The sequence below is a fragment of the Tiliqua scincoides genome, chromosome 16 (genome assembly GCF_035046505.1).
Source record: "Tiliqua scincoides isolate rTilSci1 chromosome 16, rTilSci1.hap2, whole genome shotgun sequence".
In the NCBI taxonomy this organism is placed as follows: Eukaryota; Metazoa; Chordata; class Lepidosauria; order Squamata; family Scincidae; genus Tiliqua; species Tiliqua scincoides.
Window position 1 is genome coordinate 1,351,765 of NC_089836.1, and position 12,930 is coordinate 1,364,694.

Here is a 12,930-nt window from a genome sequence, read left to right on the forward strand (position 1 = left end):
TGGCACAGTGGTTGAAAATGGCTGCTCTAGGATGCTTTTCACACTCGGGAAATGGAGGTAGCAGGAGACCTGCAATTAAAGCAAAAAAGGCCTGGAAGAATTGGAAGCGGGTCCTGGTGCCCAGGCCACTTTGAGTGGAAGCACATGACTCCGGTCCAAGAGGAGAGTTTGCATTCAGAGTGCACATCCCCCAATTCCTGGCTGGCACAGCGCATGGCTGGCCTTCCAGGCTGCCTCAAGCCCCCAGCCCAGAGCCTGCGCCCTCCTTCCAGGCACATGGCACTGCCACCCCCTCTGCCTGGAGCTGCTGCCCAGAGGTATAACAAGAAGCCAGTGATGTCACAAGACAATGTAATGTCACTTCTGCGTTCTCCCTGGAGAAGCAGGCGCTGGCGGCTTCAGCCTCCACAGGAAGAGTGGGTGGTGGTGGGCACAGGTTCAGGTGGAGCAAGGGCAGAGCAGGGAGCGAGGACGGGTTGGAGGGCTGGCTGGGCGTATTTAGCTGGAGGAGAGGAGACCAGCAAGGCAGACCCCTGGCATGCGGACTCTGGAGTAAGTCCCACTGTGTTCCACGGGGCTCACTTCCAGCCAGGAAAGAGTGCACAGGAGGCAGGCAGCAGACTGGTCATCCCTGGTCAGGGGAGAAGTGCCGCCACCAGCTACCCACCACTTTTGCTCCTCCCCCCACTGGAAAAGGGGGGGGACACAGCATGAAAGAGGAAGTGCGGAGGAGCAGGAGGGTGGGAGTGGGAGGCGCAGAGGCTGCTGCATCACCAGCTGGGGGTGGGGGAGCACTCTGGCGACAGGAGGTCTTGGGTCGGCCCTGGATGGGGGAGCAGGTGCCCCCCCACTGGAAAAGGAGGGGGCAAGGAGTGAAAGAGGAAGTGCGGAGGAGGGGGGGAAGGAGCTTTCTGCAGGCTGCCAGGAAGGTGCCAGGAGGTCCTGGGCAGGCCCTGGTTGGAGGAGCAGGTGCCCCCCCACTGGAAAAGGAGGGGGCATGGAGTGAAGGCGGAAGTGCGGAGGAGGGGGGAGGGAGCCTTCTGCACGCTGCCAGGAAGGCGCCAGGAAGTCCTGGGCAGGCCCTGGTTGGGGGACCAGGTGCCCCCCCTGCCCCCCTTCTGCTTATGCTGCCCCCCACTGGAAGAGGAGGCGGGGCACAGAATGGAGGAGAGGGGGAAGGGCGGGCCTTCTGGAGGTGCTGGGCCCGCCCTGGCAGGGGAGCCAGGCCTGGTCAGCAGCCCTCCTGCAGAGACTCCCTCCCCAAGCGGGCCAGGCCAGCCCAGGCCCCCTGCTGCCTGCGCGTGCCTGGAGGCGCCTCGGGGCAGGACCCGCCTATCCGCCTTGCTGAGAAAAGCCGCCGACAGCCACTAGGTGGCTCGCCGAGCGGTCCCTGACGTCACTTCCGGTCCTGCCAAGATGGCGTCGCTCGCGTCAAACCGGAAGTCGGCCCTTCTCCGGTCCGTCCTCCTGCGGAACGCGCACTTCCGGTCCCCGCACAGCCGCTCTACCCCTCTCCATGGTTGCCGGCGTGATGGCGTCACGCGCACACGGGCTCGTGCGTGACACGTCGGAGCCGGATGCTCCAAGATGGCGGCTGTCGCGCTGAGGGCCGGTTGGCGGTGCTGAGGTGGCCCCGGGTGAGCTCCGCGGGGGCGGGGCTGGGGGAGGCGCTGGCCAGGCCCAGCTGGGGGGAGGCGGGCAGGGAGCCTCCATGCGCAGGGGCAGTCTACCCCACCCCCTGCTTGGGGGGAGAAGAGGGGAGGGCAGGCGCCTGTCCAGGCCCAGCCAGAGGGAGCGAGCCTCCATGCGCAGGAGCAGTCTACCCCACCCCCTGCTTGGGGGGAGAAGAGGGGAGGGGAGGCGCCTGTCCAGGCCCAGCCAGAGGGAGCGAGCCTCCATGCGCAGGAGCAGTATACCCCGCCCCCTGTTCAGGCTGGGGCTTCCCGTGAGTGCCTCTGCTTGGCTGTCTGGCTGGGGGGGGGGCGTCATCCTCTGAGGCTGCCCTTGTGGAGAGGGAGGGGCAGGGAAGCTTGGGCTGGGGGAGGCGGGGGGGAGCCTCCATGCGCAGGAGCAGTCTATAGCCCCCTGCTGGGGGGAGGCAGGAGTGCCTCTGCCTGGCCACAGCTGGAAAGGGGCAGGGGGTTTCCTCCTGTGGGTCTGCTCTTGTGTGGAGGGAGGGGCAGGACAGCCCCCAGGGGCAGCAACCCCCAGGGGCAACTCCTCTCTGGGGGGAGCCACTATGGGGCAGGTCGTCCTGCTGCTTTGTGGCTGTTGCGCAAGATGACCAGGTGCAAAGGGGGACCGAGTGCCTCTGTCTTTCACTCTTGCGCAGAAGAGCGAAGGTGGGCAGGTGCAGCTCAACATGGAAGGGTTTGGAACCCCCCCCCCCCCAAGGGGATCATCACTTGAGAATCCTTGCTCTGTGCCTGGCTCTTGACTGGAGGGCGACTCCCTCGGAGATGCAGCAGGCACACTCCTAAGAGGACAAATCATTACTGGTAATCACAAGTGGACACCTTATCCCCAAGAGAGAAGCCTTCTCCGCCTCTGCCCCCTGCACCTGCAGTGAATTTCAACTTCTCTTCTGCAGGAAGGTTCTTGGGGCTGTTTTGTCATAAGCACAGTCATCATTCCCCTGTTAATTCTGTTGATCAATTATTTGATCCCTTGGTTAGGGAGAAAGCCAGTCAATATCGGTGCATGTTCTGCCACCAAGTGTTACCGATCCAGAACTGGGAGGGGATGCCTCCTGTCGGAGACTTAGGGCCCAAACCTATCCAAACTTCCAGTGCTGATGCAGCTGTTCCAACAGGGCATGTGCTCCATCTTTTTGTGGGGAGAGTCATGAAGGCCTCCTCACGGTAAAGGAACATTTGTTCCCTTGCCTCAGGGTAGCATTGTGGCTGCATCAGCACTGGAGAATTGGATAGGACTGGGCCCCTAGTTTGTTCATGTGCTCCTTTCGCTCACTGGAGCAGAGATCCAGGGTCCTGCCCCTGGATCTTTAGGAACAGAAGGATCTAATATTGGCTTTCTAAGTCCAATATTTGTTCTCTTGCTTGTCACTTGCCCAGGTCTATTGATACTATTCAAATAGACCAACTAGTCAGTTTTTTGTAAACATTTATATCCTGTCTTTCCAATTCATGGTCAGGGCAAGGTGGATTATGAAGAGCAAATAACAGTGATATGCTTTTGCTAAATGAACAGCTGAGAGAAGAGGCTGCAAAATGATTGCGCAGCTGAGAAAGCCCATAGTTGGCAGTACAAGCAAGGCAAATCAGCAACAGTGTGCAATACAAGCAAGGGAAATCATCAACAGAGTGCAAAGCAGCAGGCCTATGGAAGCAAAAGTGTTATCAATGAGTGATAAAGACTTGTACAGAGCAGGTGGGGAGTTGAAAGGCCACTGGCAGGAGGGTCTTGTCCTCACCAGCCATCAAATGGGACCCTCAAGAGGGCCTCTTAGGTTTGTGGTAGGGGGCAGATAGGACTACATGACTGGAGGTGGTTCCAGACTCTTTAGGGCTTTGGAGGCAATAGCAGACACCTTAAATTGCACCCAGAAACAACACTGCAGCAGCAGCATTCTAAGAGTGGAACCTTGTGCCCCATAGACTGGACTCCAGTTAACTACAACTCAGAAGGATTTCGCACAAGCAGAAGCATCCAGGTACTCTTCAAGGGAAGCCCCACACAGAGCACATTGCAATAATTCACTCTGACTAAAAGGCACACCAATTGGAACTGGACACATACACTCCTAGTCAGTAGGCTCGTATGCGTATCGTATCCATTGAATCTTTATTGTGAGTAGAGGACTGGCATTCTAAGTTGGCTTAAGAGTTCCACAGTTGACAGCCTTCGTTCAAACGGGGAAATGTGCCCCCTGGTCGCAGGTCTTGGCTGGTCACAGCCTTGTCCTTGTTCGCAGTCTGAGTCTGCTCTGAATTGTGCTGATGCAAGGCTCTCACTTCCTCATCACTGTATTTCCACATGCCTGGGCACCTCTTGAATCTTTCTGGACCTTGACTGTAAACTTGTAGACTTGGGCTGGGTCACTTAAAGTTCGTTATTATGCAGATCTTGGCATTTGAGTTGACTTCATCATCATCATCATCATCATCATCAACATATTAAAACAAATAATGCCATTTATTTGAAGTAAAGTTGCCTATATGTTGAACGTTCTTGTTCATTTGAAAGATGTCAAATTCCCCAAAGACTGGAGTGTCTTTAGATCAATTTAGTGGCAGCTGCGTTGCCCAACTAGTGAGGGAGGAAAGTGTTTAGATTCGCCTGTGTCTCTTGTGACACTGAATGTGATTGTGGTGTGTGTTTTAGGAATGTTGTTCTAAGCTGGAAGATCCCAGGTGCAGGTCAATAGGTATCCAAAAACTGGAAATGGTTTTCCTCCCAGAACTTTAGGATGTTACTTGAGGCTTCCTTTTTTGTTTTTGTTTATTACAATATTTATGTATCTTTTTTTCAGGGCCATTTGTGTAACCCCATTTTTTAAATGGGGTTTTTGCCAGTGTATTCTTGGCACATTGTATTGGCAACCTTCAGTCTCGAAAGACTATGGTATCGCGCTCTGAAAGGTGGTTCTGGCACAGCGTCTAGTGTGGCTGAAAAGGCCAATCCGGGAGTGACAATCCCTTCCACACCGGGAGCAAGTGCAGTCTGTCCCTGGTCTGTCTCCCTGGCTATGGGCCTTCCTTCTTTGCCTCTTTGCCTCAGACTGTTGGCCAAGTGTCTCTTCAAACTGGGAAAGGCCATGCTGCACAGCCTGCCTCCAAGCGGGCCGCTCAGAGGCCAGGGTTTCCCACTTGTTGAGGTCCATCCCTAAGGCCTTCAGATCCCTCTTGCAGATGAGAGTGCAAAACAGTGAGAATGTTGAAAACCTGAGATTACTGCTTTATTATAGTCACTAAATTTCTGCAGGGGCAGCCTTGCAAAGAAGTCCATGGAAGTTCCTAGCCTGGTGGACATGCCTTTCCCTGTCTAGTTTAGGAATTTTGAGTTGTCAGGGCTCCCAGACAAGTTTCTCTACCCAAGCCTGCTGCAGGGTCACCTTGATTTCTCTGCTCTGCCCTGCTCATTCAAGGGAGCAGTTAGGCTGGGTGTGTGTCACTTGCTTCATGGTGAGAGTTTTAGGTGGCTATCATGTTGAGCTGGTGGGTGTATCTTATCAGCCAGTCATCATCCCAAGGAGGTGTTCATCCTGATAATTTAGTGGGCATACTGTTTGGATGTAGCTACAGGGCAAGGCCGTTTTCCTTGATGGACTTTGATCTCTTTGCTTTCTGTTTGGAGAGAATTGTGCTTACAGCTCATGAGTTTAACACAAACGTTCCCATGAGAGAAAAGAGATTTTCTGGTTGACCACTTTCCACTTAGGAGGTGTTGAAAGTGTGAGATGACAATTTTTAAAATACGTTGTAGCTTGTGGCAACAGGTAGTATCAAGAATACAGGTAAGTAAAAGGAAATAAAATCTCACATCCTCTTGAGCTGCATGCTGCAATGGGAGTGGGGTGTGTGTGTGTGTGAGGTGACTGATCCCCATGGCCCATTGGGGGGGGGGCTGTGCTGCTGTGGCACTTACTGCCTCTGCAAGCCCAGTCTTTCCCTTCAGCTGGAAGTGGGGGGGGGGCATCTTCCCAGAGTTGAGCTGTGCCCCCAAATGCAGGGCAACTGTAGGGATGATCTGACTTCAGGCTGGAGAGGAAGGTCAAGGCTCCTCTCAGTCATATTTGCTGTGCTGAACAGGACTGTGGATTCCTGGCCTAAGTCATGCTTTAGATCAGACAGAAAATGTAAATGAACAAGAGCAATCCATCAATTAAAAGACCCCTTTCTTGGTTTAGCTAGGTGTGTGGTCGCGTTCAGTGTTGCTTTTGGGTGGGAACCTTCCTGGCAAATGTCGATTATTATGATTTTTTTTCCACTTGCACTGAATTCTACAACTGCTAATTCACGTTCCTCATTCTCTTTCTCTGTCTCCTCCATTGCAGTGTGTGTGAGGGTCCACAGCATCGGCTGACAAGTCCCCGAGCCCTGTCGAACTTGGCTGGAAGTCTGCCATGCAGCCCCCACCAACGGCAGCCTCTGTCGGGGCAGGTGGCCCCCCTCCTCTGGCAACCTCACAGAACATGTACTGGCGAAATGGCCCCTTTGGGAGGCGGGCGAATGCACAGGTCTCCCAAGCAGCTGGTCCGGTGCAACCAGTGACAGACCCCTTTGCCTTTGGCAGGCAAATGCCCCCCCTTGGCGCACCCAAAGGCGGCCTGCCAGTGTCACAAGGCTTTTCTCCACCAGTTGTTAGTCATCCTCACCCACAGGCTTTGGACAACCCTCATGGACTGCTTCCATCCTCATCAGCACCCGTGTCTCAGTCTGGGGCAAACAGCACACTTTCAAACCTTGCCGCACCCTTCTTGTCACTCTCTGCACACGTTACGAATAATAACAGTGCCGGAATGCCTTGCGCTGCAGAGCAAGTGCACATGCACAACCCCCCGGGACAGTCCTATTCCGCAGGAATTGCACTTGAAAACTCTGTTAGTGGACACGAAGGTTTGGCTTCTGGGCCAGACAGACTGCAAGGTGTTCACAGAAACCCAAGTGACCCCAGTCTGGTCCCAGCAACGCTGCCTGTCTTTCCACCTCCTAGACAGACTGTGCCTCAGTGGAAGCCTGCCCAGGGAAGCGTGCAGCCCCAAGGGCAGCCTTACCTGCCGTACCCAGAACCACCAGCCCAAAATGCCTCCTACGCTGTCACACAGCCCGCAGTGGGTGTTTTCCAGCCAGGTCCCCATCAGAGCCCTCCACAGCAGACTGTTGTTCAAAATCCCACACAGGCACCACTGATGACGGGTGACTCGCCCAGCATGGCCGACCCGCAGAGCACCTTCCACAATGCCGCTTGGCAGAATACAGGAGCGACCAATCCCTGGCAAGGCCCGTTTCCTCAAGAGCACTTCTACCTGCAGCCCCTTGGAACCACCTACGGCCTTGGCCACCCCACCACTCAGGAAAACAACCCCACAGCCCCACCCCAGGCCACGTCTGAAGCAGTGAGTGGGCAGTACCCAGCTGAGGCGGATTCAGGGACCATTTCCATGTTTTTCAAAGGGGATGAGGCAGAAAATGAGGAGATCCTTTCGTCAGGGGAATGTGGCCAGGTTGGCAGAGCCGACCTGGACCCTTTTCAGCAGTCTGTGGGGCATACCTATTATCAGCCACTGAATGCCCTACAGGTTCCAGCAGCCACTTTCTCTGAGGGGCAGGTAAACACGCTTCCACCAGCCGAAACGCAACAGAAGGGAGGGGGTGTCCGGCAGCCCTCCAGAACTGCATGTGGCGCGCATGACATCCAGACCCATAAAAATCCAGCCCTCCATTGTGAAGACCGAGCTGCTGACGGCCTTGTTGGGCCACAGTATGAAAACGTTGAAAACCTGGAATGTGTCCAGAACCAAGAGGTTCTGCCAAGCGAGTTGTCGGCCCACAACAGTCTACCCTCCACTGCGGTCTCTGAGTCATACCGGGGCGCTCCCCTGTCAGGGCTGTCGCTCCCCAAGGACAGCAGTGCAAGCCACGTGGAAGGAGGCCCCAACCTGGAAGCCCCCGAATGGTTGCCTCAGCCCGTCCGGCCTGACAGTGTCTCCTCCAACTACAGCTGCTTGAGCCATCGGAGTGCTTCCGGTTCAGCCCGGCCACAGGAGCAGGGCACCTTCATCCAGCAGGAGAGCGGGAGGCCTGAGGAAGACTCCTCAGCGCGGTTCTTCAAGCAGGTGGACTCCTCCCCCTTGGGCCTTCCAAGTGAACCAAACCTGAGCAAGAACTACCACAGCGGCCTATCCCAGGCGCTAACTCCCAGCCCCCCCAAACCGATGGGAGTCTTCCAGACCAGCATCAACAGCTCTTTTGAGCCGGTCAGGTCCCATGGGCTGGGGCCGAAGCCCACAGAAGTCGACCGGGCAAAGGTGGTCGGGGAGCTGAGAGAGAATCATGCGCACAGAAGGAGTGCCAAGAAGAGCCCAGCGGTCCCGGTTGCTTCCCCAGGGAACTTGGAGCAGCCCCCCGACAATCTGGAAACCATTTTCATGCCCCAGGCCCACCCTTTGCCCCTGACGGTTGCCAGCAGTAGTGGCCCTCTGCTGGAAAACGTTCCGTCGATCCCTGAGAAGAGACCGTCAGCCAGAGCTCAGGGAGCCATTAAGCAGTGCGAGAGCCCAGCCACGACGCTCTGGGCATCCAACGAGCTGCCCGATTTTGGAGGTAATGTGCTGCTTGCCCCAGCTGCCCCTGCTGTGTATGTGCCGGCCAGGCAGACTGTTCAGGTGGTCCAGCCCCCTGATGAAGGGCTGCTGCCCCATCAGCAGCCAAGCAAGCTGTGCTCTGTCCTCCTGCCGCCTCCAGCTGGCAACGCGTCTTCTGAGAACTTGGAAAACCCTCCCAAAGTGGGCGACGAAGAAGCCCTTTGCTCCCAGGCAAGCTCAGGCTACGCGAGCCTCTTGTCTTCTCCGCCTACGGAGGCCCTGCAGAACCAGCCTATCTTGATCGCCCAGCCCAATCAGAGCTCTCCTGCGGCTCAGCCTGTTCACTTCCCACTTGCTAATCAGGTGAACAAGAACGACTCAGGCCACTTAGCGAAAGATCCTGGAGTTGGCAGTCACCCTCTGCTGGGCATGCCCAGTGGCAACACCCCTTCCAGGGAAAATGTGCTGCTCCCGGCCGCTCAGCCTGGATCTTTGCTGCCCACGACTGTTGCTGCTGTGACAAGTTCAGCTGTGCCACAAGCTAGTTCTGCAAACTTGCTGGTGCAGCCTGCCGCTCAGCTGCCCCTCAACTTGGCACCAGAAGGTGCAAAGGTAGCCAGTTCAGAATTTGCTGGCCAGCCTGGGGCTGTTGCCTCTGGTTCGCAGAGCAACATGGGCACGGCCCCCGCCCCTCCAGCAGGTTCCACAGCCCCCACCAGCACTCACTGCAGATTGAAGGAGAGTTCGAAGATTCAGGAGCCTTCTGGAGCCCTGGATTTTACAGTAGCAAAGACCTCGGAGCAAAGCGGTAGCCAGGCGCATAACCAGCAGTTTTCCAGCAGCCTGGGATTTCCTCCATCTGCCCATCCTGCTGCTGGCAAGGTGGAACCTGAGGTGCACAACCAACAGCGTTTCTACCGACAGGTGACACAAGAGACTTGGCCAACGGAGCAGTCAGATAGAGGGACCCCCTTGCGGCAGCAGCCGGCCGTTCCTCTTCCTCCTCCGCCCACGGTTCCTCTGAATCAGCAGGGGCCTCCTGAGGGAAGTCCTGCCCCTGCACCAAGCCAGCCTCCAGTGGGCTACAGCCAGGCCGCTTCCGACAACAAGCCCTTGTCGTTGGGTCACCCTGTGAGTGCTCCGGGCACCACCAGCTTGCCGTCTGCCCCAGCACCTGCTAGCATCAGTAGTCATCCATCCGGTGCCTCCTCTCAGCAAGAACCGCAACACTCCCAAGCTTCTCAGGTGCCTCCAAATGCCTTCGGCCTGCCACCCAACCCGTACGCCTACTACTACAAGACCCCCTACCCTTACGGCCTCTACCAGTCTCCATATCAGCCTCCCTACCCGCCGCCACCTCTGGGTCCCCAGGCAGCGCATCTTTACTACCAGGTAGAGTGCCCCTTGTTCTCCTTTCCTTTTCCCAGCCATTTTTTTTTTGTGGCAGCCACAATTGCTGTGACTGTGGACGGAATGACAGCCGGGATAAATGGAAGCGGGCTGGGGGTCGGCAAAAGCAGCTCTTGGTCTGCATTTGAGGTTGATGCAGGGATCGTCTTTGGTGCTGGGGAGGAGGAGATCAGACTGGCTGGTGAGAAGATGTTGGTCTCCTGTGGCGGAAGCATTTTTTTGCTTCACCGCCAAGGTCTGTAGAATCTTAGAGACATAAATAAAAATTTATTCTAGGGTTTATAACTCTAGGATAGAATGGAAAGCAGTCAAAATGGGCACTTAAAAAGTGCAGGTGAGTTAATGAACCAAATGGATGTAAGCATATTTTAATATAAAATTGCATACAAGTCTAGAGTAGATTTCCCTAGTGCGCAGGACCCCTTAGGCATGTGGCCCACTTGGGAGGAATTGATCCGTTTGGTTTAAAGCTGACTCTGTGCTGTGGGCTGTCCCCACCTATTTGCATCCAAATGTTGGGTGCGTGCAGCAAAGGAGGGCTCTTGCCTTCCTGCCGGAAGTGAGGTGCTGGGCTGTCGCTGTCTCTCCCAGTCTCCTGTTCATATCCGAATCCTGCAGAGCCAACTCTCAAAGCCCTTGAGTGTGATGCGCCTCCTCTGCTTTTCATATCCTTAAATCAGGATTTTATGTATAGCTCCGTAGGATGATGGGCATGTCATATAACAGTGGGCTAATCCAGAGCTCAGCAGATTGGCTTTGTCTCCTCCCTTCTTGGCACTGAAGAGATCACATGCAGGGACCTCTTGGAGAAGGGGGGTGCGTGCCTCGTGTGAGTCCCTGTGTCAGCCTCTGGCAACCTGAATTTGTCAAGCATGGAGAAAATGGCTGTTGGGGGTGAGGTTTAGGGCAAGCTGTTTTCCTGCCATGAAAAACTAAGGTGGTCCCCAAATCAAAGTAGTTGACAAAGGGCGCAATCCTAGCCCCTTATGTCAGTGCTTTCCAGCAGTGACATAAGGGCAGTGCAGCTCTGAGGGAACAAACATTCCCTTACTTTGAGGAGGCTTATGTGAGTGACACCCAACTGCAGGATGGAGCACACGTCCCATTGGCTGCTGGAAAGTACTGACACATGGGGTTAGGATTGCACCCAAAATCAGTTAAAGTTTGTGCATTATTCAGACCCAGTACTTATAATGTATACCTGTGGAACCCAGCCCCTTTAACTATAGCAGGGGTGTCCAAAGTTTTTGGCAGGAGGGCTACATCATCTCTCTGACACTGTGTCAGGGGCCAGGGGAAAAAAGAATTTACATTTAAAATTTAAATAAATTTACATAAGTTTACATAAATGAATATATTAAAGATGAACTTATATGAATGCATGAAGGTCTTGCAATAGCTCAAGGCCTATAAAAGGCCTGGCACAAAGCAAGGCTGGCCTTTCCTTCTGCTACTGCATCACAGACGTGAAACAGCAAGCAGTGGAGGGAGCCGTCATCCCACAGCTCACGCGAGAGGTCAAACAGTCACCCTTACGCTGAGAGCAGTTGCGTTGGGCCAGTGCAGGCTCCAACAGATCTCCGGAGGGCCAGAGGCTCATTGGAGACGGGGGGCTCCCTGAGGGCCGCATTGAGAGGCCTTGAGGGCCGCATGTGGCCCCAGGGCCGGGGTTTGGGCACCCCTGTACTATAGGATGGAATGCGATATGACCAAAAAGGGCTAGTTGAGGAGTAGGCCTTGTGGGTTTTGTTAAGGAACCCTGACATACAATTCTGTGAATGGGGTTGTGAGCTCTTGGCAAAAGGAAAGACTCTGATCGGAGTTCCCTTTCCTTTTCTGTTGGAGTATCACATTGAAGCTAAAATATGCTCCTTGTGCCTGCCAGCAGGCCCTGGCCTTTACTGCCCCACTGGATAATCAATCCTCTGAAAGGTCTCTAGGCTTGATCTCCCAGGAACAACTTGCAGCCCTGGAAAAAGCCCTGTGGCTTTTTCCCCCCTCCTGATAGTACAGGCGTTACTGCTGTAATGACTCTGTTGGAACTAGGTCTTGGTCACTCTGAACTAATCCCTTGGTTGGACTGGAGGAATTGGCATCACTGCTTGCTGGTGACTACTTTCCAAAGCTGCAGCTGTCAGGAAACAGTCCCGGAAATAAGGGGTTTTCGGGAGTTTAAGATGCTGGTCACCCTGGAACCAATTCTGCCTGCTTGAGAAGTGCTGCCCGTTCCACAGAGCAGAGAATTGACTGCTTTTTCTAGCTGCAATCGTGTATACACTTACCTGGGAGTAAGACTCATTGAACTAAGTAGAACTCTGAGTACGCCTGCTTAGGATTGCGCCCTAAGTATCCTGTTCGTGTGAGCACAGTCCCTTTGCCTAGAGCAGGGGTCTCCAAACCCCAACCCTGGGACCAGATGCGGCCCGTGGCGAGTCTCTGTCTGGCCCATGGCGAGCCTCTTGTCCCTTGAAAACCTCTGACCCACTTGACCAAACAGGTTGCATCTGGAGGGTGTTCGAGAGATTGAATGAATGATCCCATTCATTCAATTATTCACTCATCTAAGTTCCATCTCTAATTTATTTAATAAATTTTATATTTAAATTTTTTTTTTCCGGCCCTCAACCAACACCGTGCCAGATATTTGATGCAGCCCTCTGGCCAAAAAGTTTGGAGACCCCTGTCCTAGAGAGAACTTCCCAAATTCGCTTTAACTTTGCATTTGCTGAGGAGGAGAATTGAGACCGATATGAGTCTGAAAAACCACATGGGTAAAGGGCCCTTTGGTTGGGTCGGTGCAGGTATGATTTGATGTGCTTCTCACTGTACATGGTGGAGCTCTTGGGTCCAGAAGAAGAGTGCCATATGGTGATCGTTAACTGGGAAGTCACTTTGTAGGATCAAAAAGGATTTGTGCGAATTCTCCTCTTGTTCTAATGCATGAGAATCTGTTTTAGAAATGTCTCTAACTGAACTAATTGAAAAGGGTTGGGTGGGAGAATGTGGGAGTTGAGGTTTGGTTGACTTTTGACTGGTGAGTCATACAAAAGATTTTGCTTCCAGGAGGATGCCTACGGCAGATATGACCCGCGTTATTCTCAGTATGATAGCAGTGCAGCCTATGTGAACCCCGGGGATTACCGCTACGTGGAACCAGAGCGTCCCAGTTCCAGAGCAAGCCACACCTCCGACAGACCATCATCGAGGTGCGCAGTTCCAAAATGCTTCTCCCTGAGGTTCTGTGTGTCTGTGGT

The 12,930-nt window shown here is 54.3% G+C and overlaps 1 protein-coding gene across 4 annotated transcripts in view; it reads left to right on the forward strand.

Annotated features, from left to right (window-relative positions):
* The first annotated feature begins 1,570 nt into the window (after nt 1-1,570).
* Nucleotides 1,571-12,930, forward strand: part of SEC16A (SEC16 homolog A, endoplasmic reticulum export factor) — a 40,995-nt gene continuing 29,635 nt past the window's right edge. For 3 of the 4 annotated variants that reach the window (XM_066610575.1, XM_066610578.1, XM_066610577.1), the window contains exons 1-3: nt 1,571-1,637; nt 6,017-9,658; nt 12,740-12,882. In XM_066610575.1, the coding sequence (XP_066466672.1) occupies nt 6,086-9,658; nt 12,740-12,882 (3,716 nt within the window). In that variant the 5' untranslated portion in view covers nt 1,571-1,637; nt 6,017-6,085. The remainder of the gene's footprint in view (nt 1,638-6,016; nt 9,659-12,739; nt 12,883-12,930) is intronic. The other variant, XM_066610576.1, reaches the window with a different exon arrangement.